General features: G+C 38.3%; 1 protein-coding gene across 4 annotated transcripts in view; it reads right to left on the bottom strand.

Annotated features, from left to right (window-relative positions):
• DPP8 (dipeptidyl peptidase 8) overlaps positions 1 to 14688 on the bottom strand; it is a 53648-nt gene extending 38960 nt beyond the window's left edge. Inside the window, exons 1-4 of one of the 4 annotated variants that reach the window (XM_061158035.1) lie at positions 14375 to 14688; positions 12618 to 12754; positions 10172 to 10441; positions 3860 to 3972 (exon numbers count right to left, since the gene is read on the bottom strand). In XM_061158035.1, coding sequence (XP_061014018.1) covers positions 3860 to 3972; positions 10172 to 10441; positions 12618 to 12654 — 420 coding nt within the window. In that variant the 5' untranslated portion in view covers positions 12655 to 12754; positions 14375 to 14688. Of the gene's footprint in view, positions 1 to 3859; positions 3973 to 10171; positions 10442 to 12617 lie in introns of all 4 variants that reach the window. The other 3 variants (XM_061158036.1, XM_061158037.1, XM_061158038.1) reach the window with 3 other exon arrangements.
• Positions 14689 to 16194: the final 1506 nt, after the last annotated feature.

Genomic DNA, 16194 nt, shown 5'->3' with positions numbered 1-16194 from the left:
ACAATAAGCTACAAAAGCATGCATGTGTAAATGTATAACTGATTCACTCTGCTGTATACCTGAAACTAAGATAACACTGTAAGCCAACTACACTCTAATAAAAATTTAATAAAATAATCATATGGATTGAAATCTTTGTATTTTCCTCTCAACGTTATGGTAAGCCTAAAATTGCTTTAAAAAATCATTTTTAATGAAAAAAATAAATAAAAGTATAAATGCATAGCCAAATCTAGTAAACCATACACTTGAATACTTGCAATTTTTATTTGGCAATTATACCTCAATAAACCTTTAAAAAGTGAAACCATATAAAGCACTAGGTGAAAACATGGGTAAATTCTTTTATAACCTGAGTGTAGAAAAACTGTCCTATGACAGAAGACAAATTCTGGAAGCAATATCAAAAGGATACATTTTATCATACAAAAATCTTTCATGTGGTGTGTGAGCACATGCACGCACACACACATATACACACCATAAAGAAAGTAAAAACACAAATTACAACTTCATGAAAACATCTGAAACTATATCACAAAGGGTTAATATCTCCAGGAAATAAAAGGCTTCTAAAAATGAAAAAAGAACCACGTTACATAAAAATGGTTTATAGATAAAAAGATGATCAATTCTGCATACAAAAGAATAGCAAATTAAACTACAATTGGGATAGTATTTCTATCAGATTTGCAAAAAATCCAAATGTCTGACTACAAACTGTGTTGGAGAATCTATGGGAAAACAGATACAATTATTCCTTGCTGATGGAAATTCATAATGGCACAAGTCCTATGGAAGGAAATTTGATGCCTAGCAAAATTACAAAACCATGTACCATTTGGTCCAAAGATTTCAGCTCTAGGAATCTAGTTCAAAGATACACTGGCAAAATGTAAAAAGTTGTATGCCCAAGTCATTTTACTGCAGTACTATTTATAATACAAAGATTGAAAATAACCAAAATGACCATCAAGAGGGAACTGGTTGAATATGATTTGTCTGTACAACACAACAGAGATGTAAAAACAAATAAAGCTTATGTATACGGCTTGTCCCTCAGTCTCTAGTACCCAGATCAAAGTCTCTTAATACCACTTTTCTCTAAAGGAAGCAGACAGATACGGCTGATTCCAAGCATGGGAAAAGCAATGTGAAAGATGATCATGAAACATCGCCATACCACCAAGTAAGAGAACTACCAACTACCAGGATCGTGTCAAAACGATTTGATATGTCAAGTTGATGGGGATTCTAACAGTCAAAAATAAGATAATTTGTACAATAAGAACAACAACTGTCAATGGATCAAAAGATACCAAACAGGCTTACACTGTAACTTTATAAGATATAAAAATGAAAACAAAATACCCTCCAAAACTCCTAATTTATCACACATAGAAGACTGTGTTTGAAAAATGGGAAATAAAGGAAAGAAACATCCTGCCTTTCTATTGTGAACTCCTCCTCAGGATAACTGAGTAATTGTTGAATAGCACTTTTCTCTTTCTAGAAATCTCTCAGTTAATGAAGAAGGAATGATAAAAATCACTGTTTTATAATAGATCTAGGTAATGATCAAACAATGCTATCATCACAAGAAACTAAAGCTCTATATGACTTTTGATGGGGGCATACAACATTATCGATGAAGTATTCTTTACTTTTTTAATTGTTGTACAAATATATATATATACATGTAAATACATATAACATATAATTTACCACCTTAACAAGTTTTTTAAGTGTACTGGTCAGTACTGTTAATTATATTCACATTGTTGTGCAACCCATCTCCAGAACTTCGCCATTTTGCAAAACTGAAACTCTATATCCATTAAACTTATTAAACAGCACCTCCTCACGTTTCTTTCCCTCAGTCCCTGGCAACTACCATTCTGGTAGTCTATTTGACTACTTCAGGCATCCCATATAAGTGGAGTCAAACAGCGTTTGTCCTTTCCTGATTGGCTTATTTCACTTAACATAATGTCTTCACGGTTCCTTGATGTTGTAGCATGTCATAATTTCTTTCCTTTTTAAAGTTGAATAATATTCTATCACATATATATGCCAGATTTTGTTTATTCATTCATCTGTCCATGGACACTTTGGCTATTATGAATAATGCTGCTATGGACATGGTGTAGAATTATTTGTTCAAGACCTTGCTTTCAACTTTTTTGATCTGTAAACTATTCTTGGGCGGGGAGGGGAAGCAAACCTGTGTCTAATCAAGGTTCTAGATCTGACTACCTATTTCTATCTACAGAAAATACAGGAAACTGAAGAATGTATCAAATAACACCATAGGAATACAATCAGCAGAACAGATCCTCTTTCTTCAATAGATAAACCGCAACGGGGAGAAAAGGACAGAAAGAAAATCAGAGGATTAAAAGTAAGAGAAACTTAAGAAACCTAACAATCAAATGTAACATATGAAACTTATTTCAACCCTATTTAACAAATCAAGTGTAAAAAAAAAGAGAACATTTATCTAAAAATCAAGAAAATTTGAACATTTTATATGAAGAAATGATCAATGATTTTTTTAAGATATGATGATACTGTGGTAATGTCTAAAAAGAATATTTATTCTTTAGAGACGTGATCTATTTAGGAGTGAAATGATATATTTGGGAACTCTTTCAAAATAATCTGAAAAGTGGGGTGGGGATTGGTAAGTTGTAATGAAACGCTGATGGCCAAGATGTGATCATAGTTAAAACTAGTTCACATGGGATTCTACTTTTGTATGGTTTGAAATTTTCCATAATAGATCTCAAAAAAAAAAACACAAAAACCTCTGACTCACTAATTTACAACCTATTCCATGTGAAAACTACCATTATTTTAGTTCAACACACTGTTCTTAGAGTAAGAAATGTTTCTGCTTTAAAGAAAAGTCACAAACCAATGTGAAAAACAAGATCCCTGATAAACAGTTATAGTCAAAATGGTTAGCTGTCATGGAAGCTATTTTTTTTTAATTCCTAAGAGAAATATCACATTTTGCTTCATTTAGCCCAAATATGCCATTCAATAATATTCAATGTAAAAATATTAAGTGAGAACCTAAAAGGCAAACAATTGTACCCAAACTATGATCTTGTTCTTATGATATTTTCAACCATTTACATTTTGTGTAACGACAAAATATTGAAGGAAAAAAACTTAACCTTTTATTTTCCCTAAATTGAATCATGCTATTCAGAAACAAAAACTGGACTTATTACCTTTATTTAATCTTTATATTAGTACTGTTACTAAATATTAGAACTACAAATTCAATTTAAAGATTTAAACAAACGCTTTCAGGAAATATATATATTACTTCTTTTATGTGAACAATTCTCTCCCAAAATGTGAGAACCATGTAACTAGCAAGTTTACAGAAGGGAAAGGTGGTTAAACAGGGAGAAGGTAGTTAAAAAAAAAAATCTGGGAACTTTCCTGGTGGTCTAGTAGTTAAAGAGTCCGTGCTTCCAATGCAGGGGGTGTGGGTTTGATCCGCGGTAGGGGAACTAAGATCCTACATGCTACATCACACTGGGTAGCCAAAAAGAAAACCTGAATTGTATTAATAACATCTAATATCCCTAGTCTCAGATATTGAGAATTAAATGAAATTTCAGGGTCATACATGGAAAAACATAAAAATGTTTTAATTCTTTTTTTTATATTATGGCTTATTGGTCTTCTAAAATTATTTTTTATTATTACTTTAACATATATCATAATTCCTTTTGATTCATATCTACTTCAAATATAAGATCCCAATTGAATTTCTGCCCCTAAATAAATGCAATACTAAAAACATACACAAAATCATAATAATAACAACACTTAATCCTACCTGAAAAAGATCCAAAAGAGGCTTCCAAGAGAGCATTAAGACTGCTGCTCTGTTGATGGTTTTGGGAATTTCAGAATAAAACAGTGTATTTTCTCTGTTCTCACCAGACATAGCTATAAAAGAAGACAATCATATTTTGTTACTTTAAAAACTGGCGATCTGTTTCCTACAAGCACAGTAGTAAGTACACAATGCCTCTTACCTACTGCAGGGTGCTGTACTCTGTGGGACCTATAATGCATATTAACAAGGCAGAGACGCGCATGCCATACGCCATGGCAATTTTCTTCAATAAAACCCAGGCTCCCAGAAAATATTCAAATTTTAGTCCTTCTCAAAGCAAACATAAAAAGTGTATAAGATGTTGTAAGGGTAAGTGTCATTTTTAGTTTTTTTTAATTGTTAGTGTCTTACAAATTGGCAACAGACTTTACTAGATTTCAAATGGGGGTGCTTTGTGACAACTTCAAATGATTAAGCTTCTTTTTCTGAATCATTTACAGTATTCATTTAGAGATATACATAGGTCTAACTGAACTTGAGTTTTTCTTCATTATAAATATTCTATCACTATAATCACTAATAAGTTTCAAATGAAAGGACATTCACAGTAAAACAACACAGAATCTGATATCTGATCTGCTAAAAGTCTCTATCCTTTATTCAGGAACTGTGAAAGAAACAGGTCTACACTGAGCAGAAGACGGGTCCATCCTGTGAAATCATACGCTAACTGAATGGGAAGACCAGAGCAGTGTGGAATAAATTACATAACAGAGAGAAGTAACAGAAATGCAACATGGTTATGAAGAGGTGAACCAAAGAAAACTCATAGTAAAATAAAGTCCTTCTACTCTATCAGAAAGGTATCACTTCCAAAAAAAAGCTAGGGGAGAGTGAAAGAGAAAGTAAATAACACAGGAAGAACAAAAACTCTCTCTAGAGGAATAAATCTTCAGCCTTGTGTTTCTGATACTGGCAGAGAAGGTAGCCTGTGGAAGGACATGCTAACTTCCATGCTAACCCTTGCAAGGACTGGGGATGCGTCCCCAAAGACCCACAGCTTCCTGTATCCCTTTATTATCCTAAATTTTACTTAAACCTTTCTTAGTCTGTCTTGCCTTTTGGAGTAAAAAGTTAGTTATCAGCTGATACTTATTTCAGCATTTGTGGGAATGTTAGTCGCTCAGTTGTGGCTGACTCTTTTGTGACCCCATGGACTGTAGCCTGCTAGGCTCCTCTGACCATGGGACTCTCCAGGCAAAAATACTGGAGTGGGTTGCCACTTCCTTCTCCAGGGGATCTTCCCAACCCAGCACTTAGTTTTGCCTTAAATCTACTTTGCACATTCCAGAGTTACTTTGTTACATATTTCTTAAGACAGTAGCCACCTGTTCATACTACTCATAATCTTACAAAATATGATCATATCCTCCTTAAGCCTTTCCCTTCTAACAGCTTTCAGTATGCAACTAGGATAAAGCTGGTTCTCATCTATCCTCCGGAGAAGGCAATGGGAACCCACTGCTGTACCTGGGGTCGCTAAGAGTCGGACACGACTGAGCGACGTCACTTTCACTTTTCACTTTCTGCACTGGAGAAGGAAATGGCAACCCACTCCAGTGTTCCTGCCTGGAGAATCCCAGGGACGGCGGAGCCTGGTGGGCTGCCGTCTATGGGGTCACACAGAGTCGGACACGACTGAAGCGACTTAGCAGCAGCGGCAGCATCTATCCTCAGTGAGAGTCACTGCCCACAATCCCTTCACATTCCCCTCTTGAAACTGCTACTGTTTCATGTCTTCCAGGATTCAACCCAGACCAACAAAATTTCTAAAGTACACACACTCCAGTTCTGTGTAACACAGAATGACCTTTTCCCATTGTTTCTTCCTTGTTGACACAACAAGTACAACAAGTATTTACTGGTGTCTGAAATATATTATTTTTTTTAAACAAACTTATATGGAAAAAATTAATATTCAGGTAGATATAAAATACTTGAGCAAATAAAATGGCATACAACTTTCTTGAAAAGCTCATTATTTTAAAGAGGACTTCTCTGGTGCTCCAGTGGTTAAGAATCAGCCTGCCAGTGCAGAGGACATGGTTTCGATCCGTGGTCCAGGAAGATTCCACATATCACAGGGCAACTAAACACGTACATCGCACCGCAGAGCCCACGCTCGGCAGCTACTGACGCCTCGAGCACTAGTCTGTGCTCCGCACAAGAGAAGTCACTGCAATGAGAAGCCTGAGCACAACAACAAAGAGGAATAACCCCCGCTCACTGCAACTAGAGGAAGCCCAGAAATCATGACCCAGCACAGCCGAAAATAAATAGATTTTTAAAGACTGTCCATTTTCCTAACTTCATCCATAAATATAATGCAATCCTAACACAGTTTAAGTAGGATTGAGAGAAAGGAGCTTTAAGCTAATTTAAAGTTCTCACAGAAAAACAAGCAAACAAAAATAATCAGGACAAATATGAAAAGGAGTAATGAAAAGTACTGTTTGTTTACTATCAAACAGTAAAACATCTAAAGTTATAGTGATAATAGTAAAAGTGGCACAGTATTGGCACTTGATTTGACAGACAGATCAACGGAGCAAAACAAAGTCCAAAGTACATAAAGACTTAAAAAAATACAATCTGGAGTTGAGATAGCCTTTCTAGATGTCTAGATGGGATACAAAGCTACATAAAAAGTAAAAATTTAACTACTAAAAAAAAAAAAAAACCCCACAAATCTCTACAAAAGGGCAAAAGGCACCAAAGGTAAAAAACATTCAACTTCAGGGAAAAATATCACAATGGATTAATTCCCTCACTGTACCAAAAAATGCTTTAAGTTGACAAGAAAAGTACCCACAACCCAATAAAAAATAGACAGTGATTACAAACAGATCAGTCACAGGAAAAAAACACAAATGCCTTTTAAATATGTGAAAGGATGCTCAACTTCACTCATAGGAGAAATACGAATTAAAACTACAATGAAGGGACTTCCCTGGTGGTCCAGTGGCTAAGACTTTGTGCTTCCAATGCACGAAGCCCAGGTTCAATCCCTGGACAGGGAACTAGATCCCACATGCCTCAACTAAGAATTCATTTGCCTCAACTAAGATCCAGAGTAACCAAAATAATAAATAAATATTAAAAAAAAAAAAAAAACTACAATGAAACATGGAGGTATAATGTACAGCACGATGCCTATAATTAATAATACCGTATTGCATATTTGAAAGTTGCTAAGAGAATAAGTCGTAATAGTTCTTATCACAAGGAAAAAATTTTTTTTATTAACTGTATGTGACAGATGTTAATTCGACTTACTGTAATGGTCATTTCACAATGTATACAAATATTGAATCATTATGTTGTACACATGAAACTAATATGTCAATTATACTTTGATTAAAAAAATAAGAAATTAAAAAAATTACAGTGAGGGATTGCTGTTCACCAATTAGATTGGGAAAGATAAAAGTTTGCTCACTCACTATTGGTACAGGTAGAGAAATACATACTCTGAGACAATGCTGACAGGGAGGTAAACTCTACAACCTCCATGGAGGGGTAATTTGGCAATATCAATAAGAACCTGTACACCTTTTGTCCTAGTAATTCCACTCTGCAATTACTCCTAGTAAGTAAATTCACACGTGTTCAAAATGATCTACAGTGATATTTGCTCCCTCATTTTTTGTAATACCAATAGAAAGACCTAAATGTCCATTATTAGGGGCCTGAGTCGGGCTTCCCTGGTGACTCAGAGGTTAAAGCGCCTGCCTGCAATGAAGGAGACCTGGGTTCGATCCCTGGGTCGGGAAGATTCCCTGGAGAAGGAAATGGCAACCCACTCCAGTATTCTTGCCTGGAGAATCCCATGGACAGAGGAGCCTGGTGGGCTACAGTCCATGGGGTCGCAAAGAGTTGGACACAACTGAGCGACTTCACTTTTACTTTCTTTCACTTTCAAAGTAAAATATGGCACAATTATATAATGGAATACTCTGAAATTGCTTTTAAAAAAAATCTATAATTACTAATGTGGACTCATGCAGAGAATATCTCTTTAAAAAAAAAAAAAACGGTTTTGGAGGAGGGCAGGAGACCTATTTTTAAAGACTTAGTAAACAAAGGCACATCAGGAGGTCAGTGCTCTCAGACTCACCTCAGCCCTTCCTTTCCCACCCAACTCTCAGCTGTGGGGGTTTACTCAGGGGCCTCTGTTCCTTCAGAGTTCTCATCGCTGACATTCTTTTCTTTCTCACTCTACCAACCACCACCAACCAGACATCCATTCCCTCAGGCTGTGGCTTAGGAAAATAAAATAGCATAGCACGACTACATGAAGGAACTTCAAAATTTATGGGCTTGGGATCCCATTTCAACTACTGTACTAGGGGTGAAATCCCTTTTGGTAAGCACTTTTAATGGTAATTCATTAACAGTTTTGTGTGACATTTGTTTACAGTTAAGAATTACAGTCAGTATGGCTAAAATTTTTAAATACTATACAAAATATAAGGCCTTCTCCTCTAATTTTGCCCAAACTCTCTTCCAACCAAATTGCCTGATTTAGCAATTATGGATGAGCTTTTCTTATACTGCTTCTCCAATCAAAGGAAAGTCTGATTTTCTGCTTCCAATAAAGCCATAGCATAAGTTTCTTGAGAAAGATATATATGTATTTCCTACTCAGATGACTTGGGCTTCCCTTGTGGCTCAGATGGTAAAGAATCTGCCTGCAATGCAGGAGACGTGGGTTTGATCCCTGGGTTGGGAAAATCCCCTGGAAAAAGGAATGGCTACCCACACCAGTATTCTTGGGCTATAGCCCGTGGGATCACAAACAGCAGGCATGACTGAAAGACTTTCACTTTCACTCATATGACTTACCTAAATATTTCAGCACCATCTCTCAATAAATGTATTCAATGATTGACAATGAATGAATCAAAGGGCTCTTGGGACTTAAGCTAATAATAGTACAAATAATAATTACCAGGTGAATACCAGGTAGCATACTGTAATTTACAACGATTATTTCTTTTTTTTTTAATGTATTTTTTACAACTGTTATTTCTAATCCTAAAAAATAACACTGTAGTGCAGACAACTGCTTGGGAGATTGCATAACAAAAAATTTTCTTTTCTTTTCCTTTTTAGTTTTCTTCTTCAGACTAGCCGTAGTAAAATTTGTTTTGGTTGTACAAGAACAGTATTGTGTTTATTAACATTTGTTTAAATTGGGGTTGGCCAAAAAGTTCATTCATGTTTTTCCATATGAGCATACAAAAACCCGAACAAACTTTTTGGTCAACTCAACACTTAAGACAATCCTATGAGATCGATATTAATCCTCGTCTGACAGATGAGGAAACTGAGACCCACAGGGTCAGTAAGTCAGCCATGGAGCTGATACCAGAGCCTGGGCTTCTGACGCCAAGGTGGCCTCCTCAGCCACTGCCTGCGTCTCTGTGTGTGACGGACCAGTCATCTCTCTCAGTGCTGTGCTGTGCTGAGTCGCTCAGTTGTGTCCAATTCTTTGCAACCCCATGGACTGCAGCCTACCAGGCTCCTCTGTCCTTGGGGATTCTCCAGGCAAGAATACTGGAGTGGGTAGCCTACCCCTTCTCCAGGGGGATGTTTCCAACCCAAGAATCCAACCAGTGTCTCCTGCATTGCAGGCAGATTCTTTAGCAGCTGGGCTATCAGCTGTGCCTAAGTAAGCTTGGTGCTGTCTTTACTACCTATTCCTTTTACCACAACATCTTAGTAAAGCATTTAAGGTGTAGAAACAAAAAAGAAACAAAAAAAGTCAATCAGTGATATAATATACTTAATGTCGACAGATCTTAAATCTGGACTGAATGGGCTCAGGAAGACGAGACCAAGACCAGCCTTGATTTTAAAAAATGAAAGCAGCAGCTGTTGAGAGTGGGAACAAACTACTGGTTTTATTATTTGTGTTCCTCTTCCACCATTCCTAAAGAATCTGACCATTCTGAAGGAAAGTCATTTTTAAATCAGCTTTAGGAAGAAGTAATATCTGGCATCTTTACTTTGAAAGTAAGATCATGATCAACAGATGATTTGTTATCAGCAAATAAAAACAAAATTAATGGGACAAAAAATTAAAACAGTACCAAAACTGAAGTTCTTCAAATTGTTTTTTTCTCTTTAGAGGAACTATCACTGATTCACTTATTTATTCGTCAAAATTTGAGTGCCAGTTGCATCTAGCCTCTAATTTTCAATTAAGAAAGCATTTCCTTTCAGAAACTATGACTTCATACTCACCAAGGTAATAGATCCTGTCCGAATGAGGCCCATCTGGGTCATTCCTCTTCACAAACATAAAATCATGTGGTGCCTTAGCCATCATGTAGCCATGATATTTTCTGGTATCAGCAAGCAGCTTTTTAAGCTGACTCCAGGAATATCGCTCGACATAAAATGGCTCCAATTTAGGCCGATCCTGTGATTCAATATTCTCCTCACACTCTGCGGTTTCAAAGATCTCAACACCCAGCTGTTCTGTTTCCATCGCTGCTGCCATGTTGCATTTTCCTAAAATAAATAAATAAATAAGCCACATGAAGTTCACAGGTCTGTCCTCTCTTACTAGTTAATCAGAATGACAGCCTGATTAGGGTCCCCCTACCACCCCAAAAAGAGGGAGAAAATGCTTTTCAGTACAGTTGCAATGAAACTTAGTAAGAAAAGATAGCTCCCCCTTCTCTGTGTTCAGTTTGAAACTGAGATTTAAAAAAAAATTGAGGTCATGTCTATTTCACAGTGACTATAAATCTCTTTGGGAACTTTTATAAAAGGCTCTCCCTAGGTATCTCTTGCCAAAATTCCTTCTTCTTTCTCACACTGGAAGGAAACAGGCCATATGCAAATTGGCTGCTATGTTCCTTCAAAGAGCATGTCAATAGTGAAGCTAAATGTGCCAAGGGAGTGAAGTGTTTTTGCACTTTAAAAAAGTAATACATTTGATAAATTGTGGACTTCTTCAGCTAACAGAAATAATCACAACCAATTAGAACACTAATAAAATTGTTGCAAAAAATGTACTTGTAATATCTCCCTGGAGCATTTACCCAAGATAATACAGTTTCCTTTTAAATGGGAACTCCAAACACCAAAAGACCTAATTGGTTGGTATGTTTTTCTTGTCTTTTGCTCTTGCCTAGATAGCATTATTTTACCATCCCTTGTGTAACTTTATACTCTTATTAGAGATTACACAACTTTTACTCTCATGGTTAAATAAGAGAAGAAAGTGGCTTTAGTTGTAATTTACGCAGAAAACATTTAATGTTTGTACTATCAATATTTTGACAAAAGTCTGAACCCAATTTACCAGTTCAACCCCAAAACAATATTAACATTTCATCTACTAATGATGTTTCTTTCATTTTACAAATCCAGAAGATTTTCTTCTCTATCCAGTTCAATATTTAGATGTAACAGGTGCAAAGTATCAGAGAAAATAACGAGAAGTGTTATTATAAGCCACTGTTAAGATATTCTGACATGCATTGTTTATAACACTACCAAAAAGAAGCAACATAAAAATTTGGGGCAACCTGCTCTTTTTGAACTAATAAATGTCAAAAACATGAGGACCTGGGAGATAAACTACACTGCATTTGTGTAACCAATTCACATAATTATTAACCACTTCTACAACAAAAGTCAATACACATCTGTAAATTTAACATCTTTTTTAAGGTTTAATTTCACAGGTTAACAGGAGTTCATGGTAAAAAAAGGACCAACCACAGAGAAAAAGACTAGCAGGTGTAGGCTGTGAATTACTCCATCAGGTATGGTGGGTGGTGAAATGAACAGAACTGGATGGCTAGGATACTGTGTCTTTTTTCAAGTTACAGTGAATTACACTGCCATTTTCAATGTAACAGTAGCAACTGCAGTCAGAAAACCTATTTTGAGAGTTTTACAGGTATACAACTTGGAACATTATTACAACTGGGCATTTACCTCCAATGATTAAAATCCACACAGCTCAATAGAAAAGTCATTCAGCTCAGCTGATACTCAGCACACTGATGTTAAGTAGCAGTATATGACAGTAGTGGCTGTTTGCCCATCTAAAAGCTGGTGGAGGTCTGTTTTCTATCAAATATATAAATGGATCTAGTTTGATTCCTAAGAGTGTGAGGGACAGGTTAAACAAGGAGATATACAAACCGGGCTCATTCTTGTCCACTCCTTGTGTTAAATTTGGAACTTCATCTCCAAATCACTGCTTTAAACAATAGAGCATGGGGATGGAACAGGGAAGCTCAGCAGACAGACTTCCCAAGCTCACCGCCCAGCTTCTTGAGCTACTGACATCTCTTACATTACCTTGCACTTACGCATGACTATCAGATATTCCTAAATTGTACTAGATGCCCACAGTCACCATTTCTTTCTCCTCTCTCACACACACACACATTCTACAGTTCAAAGGACACTGCTACTCTGTATTTTACGGTAACTGTATATTCTGCATTTCCTTGCATAGACCTGATTACGTAATTTTAGTAATATATACAAATGTGTAACTAATTTCCATATTTCCATAACACCTTATGTATACATTCTCAAAATATGTGACCAGAGTTTTCTAATTTCAACAATTAGAAAATAGGTCAGTACACATTCTCAGTACTGTGCATTTATTTCACTGCCCCACCTACCTCTTCACTTGAGGCCCTTCCCTGGTGCCTACCTGATTGTATTTTCATCTGTTCAGATCTCTTCCACATTCAAAGAGATCTTTTTCAAGTGACTCAACTTCAAGCATAGATCCCTCTGCTCATCCTGTTCTCTTCTCACAGGAGTCTTTCCTTTTCTCACCATCCAATCCTGCTCACCAGGATAATGAAATAAGATATAAGCCTGTTGATCATTACCAAAATGGATCATATGTGCCCCCAAAATACTAAACCTAAAGTCTCAAATAGTACTTAGAACTGATATTCTTTTTGACATAATATACAATGCCTGGATTATTTTGTATCTGCATTTTCTGAAAATTATAAAATGACTTTACTTTAGAAATGTACAGCTGAATTTACTCCAAAGACTATCTACACAGTAGTTTAATCCTGACATCTGGATACATATTAAAAGGTAAATTATAGAAATTCTTTTAAAAGTATAAAACAAAAAAAAGTATAAAAGGCATACAGATGTGAGATTACTCAGTGGCTATTACAAATTCTTAAAAATGATAGATAATGGATAATAAAATTTATTTCTCTGTGCCTGGTCCTGTTTTTCTGTCTTTTACATAATAATCAATTTGTATTATTTTACAGAATTCATATTTAGCAGACTGGAGACAGAACAGATTCAGTATAATAACCAGTAAGAACTATTAATACAACAGGCCACTTCTGTGGAAAGAGAACATGCTGTTAACATCAAGATTTTCACAAGATAAAGAATGTACTATCCATTTTCAGTGCACTCCATTTTCGCTTCTTTCCTTTCCATGTATACTCCGAAAATATTGATAACTGAATTAGGTAACTTCTCTGAAAAACGGATGTGGTAAGTTTGTCGAAATTCTGGCTTAGTAAAAGAAAAACAGCAGAGTCTGTGATTACACCCGTTATTTGGTTATAGGTTTTAATCAGAGGCTTTCATAGCCCTGACAGGTGATGGAGAGACTTGTGGGTCACTGGCAAATGGGAGGGGAAAAAGTGAAGTTCTGCTAACGCTGCCAACAACAGGACCAAGAGGTCAAGACACCTTCTCATGCACTAAGACTCTCATTCAGAGACAGGACTCTTGAATCTGGGCCCACTCAAATATCATTCCTTAACTTTTAATCCAGGCGCCAGTTTGTCCACTTAAAACACCCCAAGCCTCACTGAAGCCCAGTTATTTCACTCGCCAGGATCCACAGCTAGTTGAGAGGTTTATTATCACAAAGTGGGCAAAGACCTTGAGAGCTAGAATGAAGAAGAGCAGAAGTGTAGCAGAGAATATTAAAGGGACTTGGGAAGGTGCCAAGACTTAAGAAGAAAAATGTGTGAGCGGACAGGTTTGAAATAGGAAAGAAAAGAACCTATCCTGCCCTGGTGGGTGAAATAGAATGAGAAGGGGCCAGTGAACAAGGAGGAAGGGAATCGACCTAGAAATGGGGCAGTAGAAAGAACACCAGCTAGGAAACCAGAAAATCTCAGTCCGAATCCGGTCTGCCACAGTCGGACTTTAGGCAAATCCCTTTGCCTCTGAGGACTTCCGCTTCTCATCTGTAAGCCTGGACAACACCCGGCTCCCAACCCCAGCAAGGCTCAATTAAGATAACGGACGTGGAAGTCCGGCGGCCAGCACCCAGCGCTCAGGGGGCGCCCACTGAACGTTGGCTGACTCGGAATCTGAGCGCCTCGGCTTCCTGTTCCGGCAACTGGGGCTCTACCACCGGCTGTGGCCCGCGCAGGGCGGCGCGCCGGGTAAACCGCAGAGCGAGCTAACCGGGAGAATGCGCCGGGCAGCTCCTCCGAGAGGCGGAGAGGCCCGAGTGGGCAGGGGCGCAGGCCTCGCGGGCGAAGGGGAAGGAGAGAGGGCGGATACTGCACCTTCCCCCCTCCCCGGCCCCGCCCGGACCGTCCTGACGCGCGCTAAGGAGCGGGCCTGCGCCGCTTCATGCCGCGCCGCCTCCACTCCAGACCCGGCTGCAGCGGCTTCCTTGGCGACGGCGCCCGCAGTAACCGAAGGGGTGAACACTGCACTTAAAGACGGCGGCGGCGGCGGCTCCGGCACTTCCGGTTTCTTGCGTGCTGCCCTCCGACCGGGGAAGGCGCAACGGGGCCAAGAAGGGCGCCGCTCTCTGTTAGACGGGGTTCGCTTCCGACAGTGCCGTCTAGTGGCCAGAGGAGCGAACGAGGGGCGGGAAAGAAACTGCGCGAGAGTGGGGGACAGAGCAAATCCAGAAAGCGGCAGTAACTTGCTGGAAATTACAGGAAGAATTGTGGCACGTCTCATCTTTTTTTTTTTTTTTTTTGCTTTCGACAAATACATATTGAGTGCCTCTTATGTGCCAGGCGGAATTGTAGACGCTAAGATTAGAACAGGGACCAAGTCAGGCAAAAATCCCTGCCCCTTCATGGAGAAGGCATGGAGACAGAAGGGACCTCCGCCTGGGGATTTCTAGGTGTCTCATTGTATGGTGCAGAGAAACCTGAAAGGACGTCCCTGGTGGCTCGGATGGTAGAGAATCCGCCTGCAATGTGAGAGACCTGGGTTCGATCCCTGGGTTGGAAAGATTCCCCTGGAGAAGGAAATGGCAACCCACTCCGATATTCTTGCCTGGAGAATTCCATGGACACAGGAGCCCCGTGGGCTTACAGTCCATGGCATCGCAAAGAGTCGGACACGACTGAGCAACCGACACACAAAGAAATCTGAACTTGGAGTCAGACAGCTTGGCTCTGGTACTAATTAATGACCTTCAGCGGGTTAGTCTCTTTGAGCCTTGGTTTCTTGATCTGTGAAAGTGATATACTACCATCACTTAGTTACAATTAAGGAAAACGATGTGTGTCATGCAAATACATAAAGATGAAGAAACTGGGGCTCAGGGCAGGGAAGTGAGTGATCTTGCTCTTAGCAGAACCAGAGGCAGGTCTCTTGGCAGGTAATTTTTCTATTCTGCACTACACATTGGCTGACAGAAAGAGGAAAAAGCCGCCTTGGGAGATGACTGGGAAAGTGCTAGGTGTAGAATGCAACAGTGGACAAGTTGGGACTTCCCTATTTTCTATTATTGCAAGGAACCATTTGTCAGAGGTGTCATGAGGGTTTATTGTAATAGCCCTAATAAAAGATCCATTTGGGTGCCATGTTCTACTCCTCAGTATAATTATTCACCCTGAACTTAAATGTGAGTTCACTCAGAGTTTTTTTTTTTCAGTTGTTCCCCTAAAAGTATAGCCATTTTTTCACTGGACTCCTCTATGAATTTTGTGCAAAAAAATTAAAACAAACACAAAACACCTGAAAGGACTTTGAATGCACATGCTAACAAGATAAACAAAACATCTTCATTTCATTAGTGAAAAAGCTGACTTTAAACTAAACATTCATATAACTAAGATATCATGGCATCCAGTCCCATCACTTCATGGTAGATAGATGGGGGAAAAATGCAAACAGTGAGAGACTTTATATTTTTGGGCTCCAAAATCACTTCGGACAGCCATGAAATTAAAAGATGCTTGCTCCTTGGAAGAAAAGCCATGATGAACCTAGACAGCGTATTTAAAAGCAGAGACATCACTTTGCCAACAAAGGTC

Source organism: Dama dama, chromosome 12, assembly GCF_033118175.1.
Source record: "Dama dama isolate Ldn47 chromosome 12, ASM3311817v1, whole genome shotgun sequence".
NCBI classification, from domain to species: domain Eukaryota; kingdom Metazoa; phylum Chordata; class Mammalia; order Artiodactyla; family Cervidae; genus Dama; species Dama dama.
The sequence above is the reverse complement of the archived record's forward strand: the minus strand, read 5'-3'. Positions and strand labels throughout refer to the sequence as shown.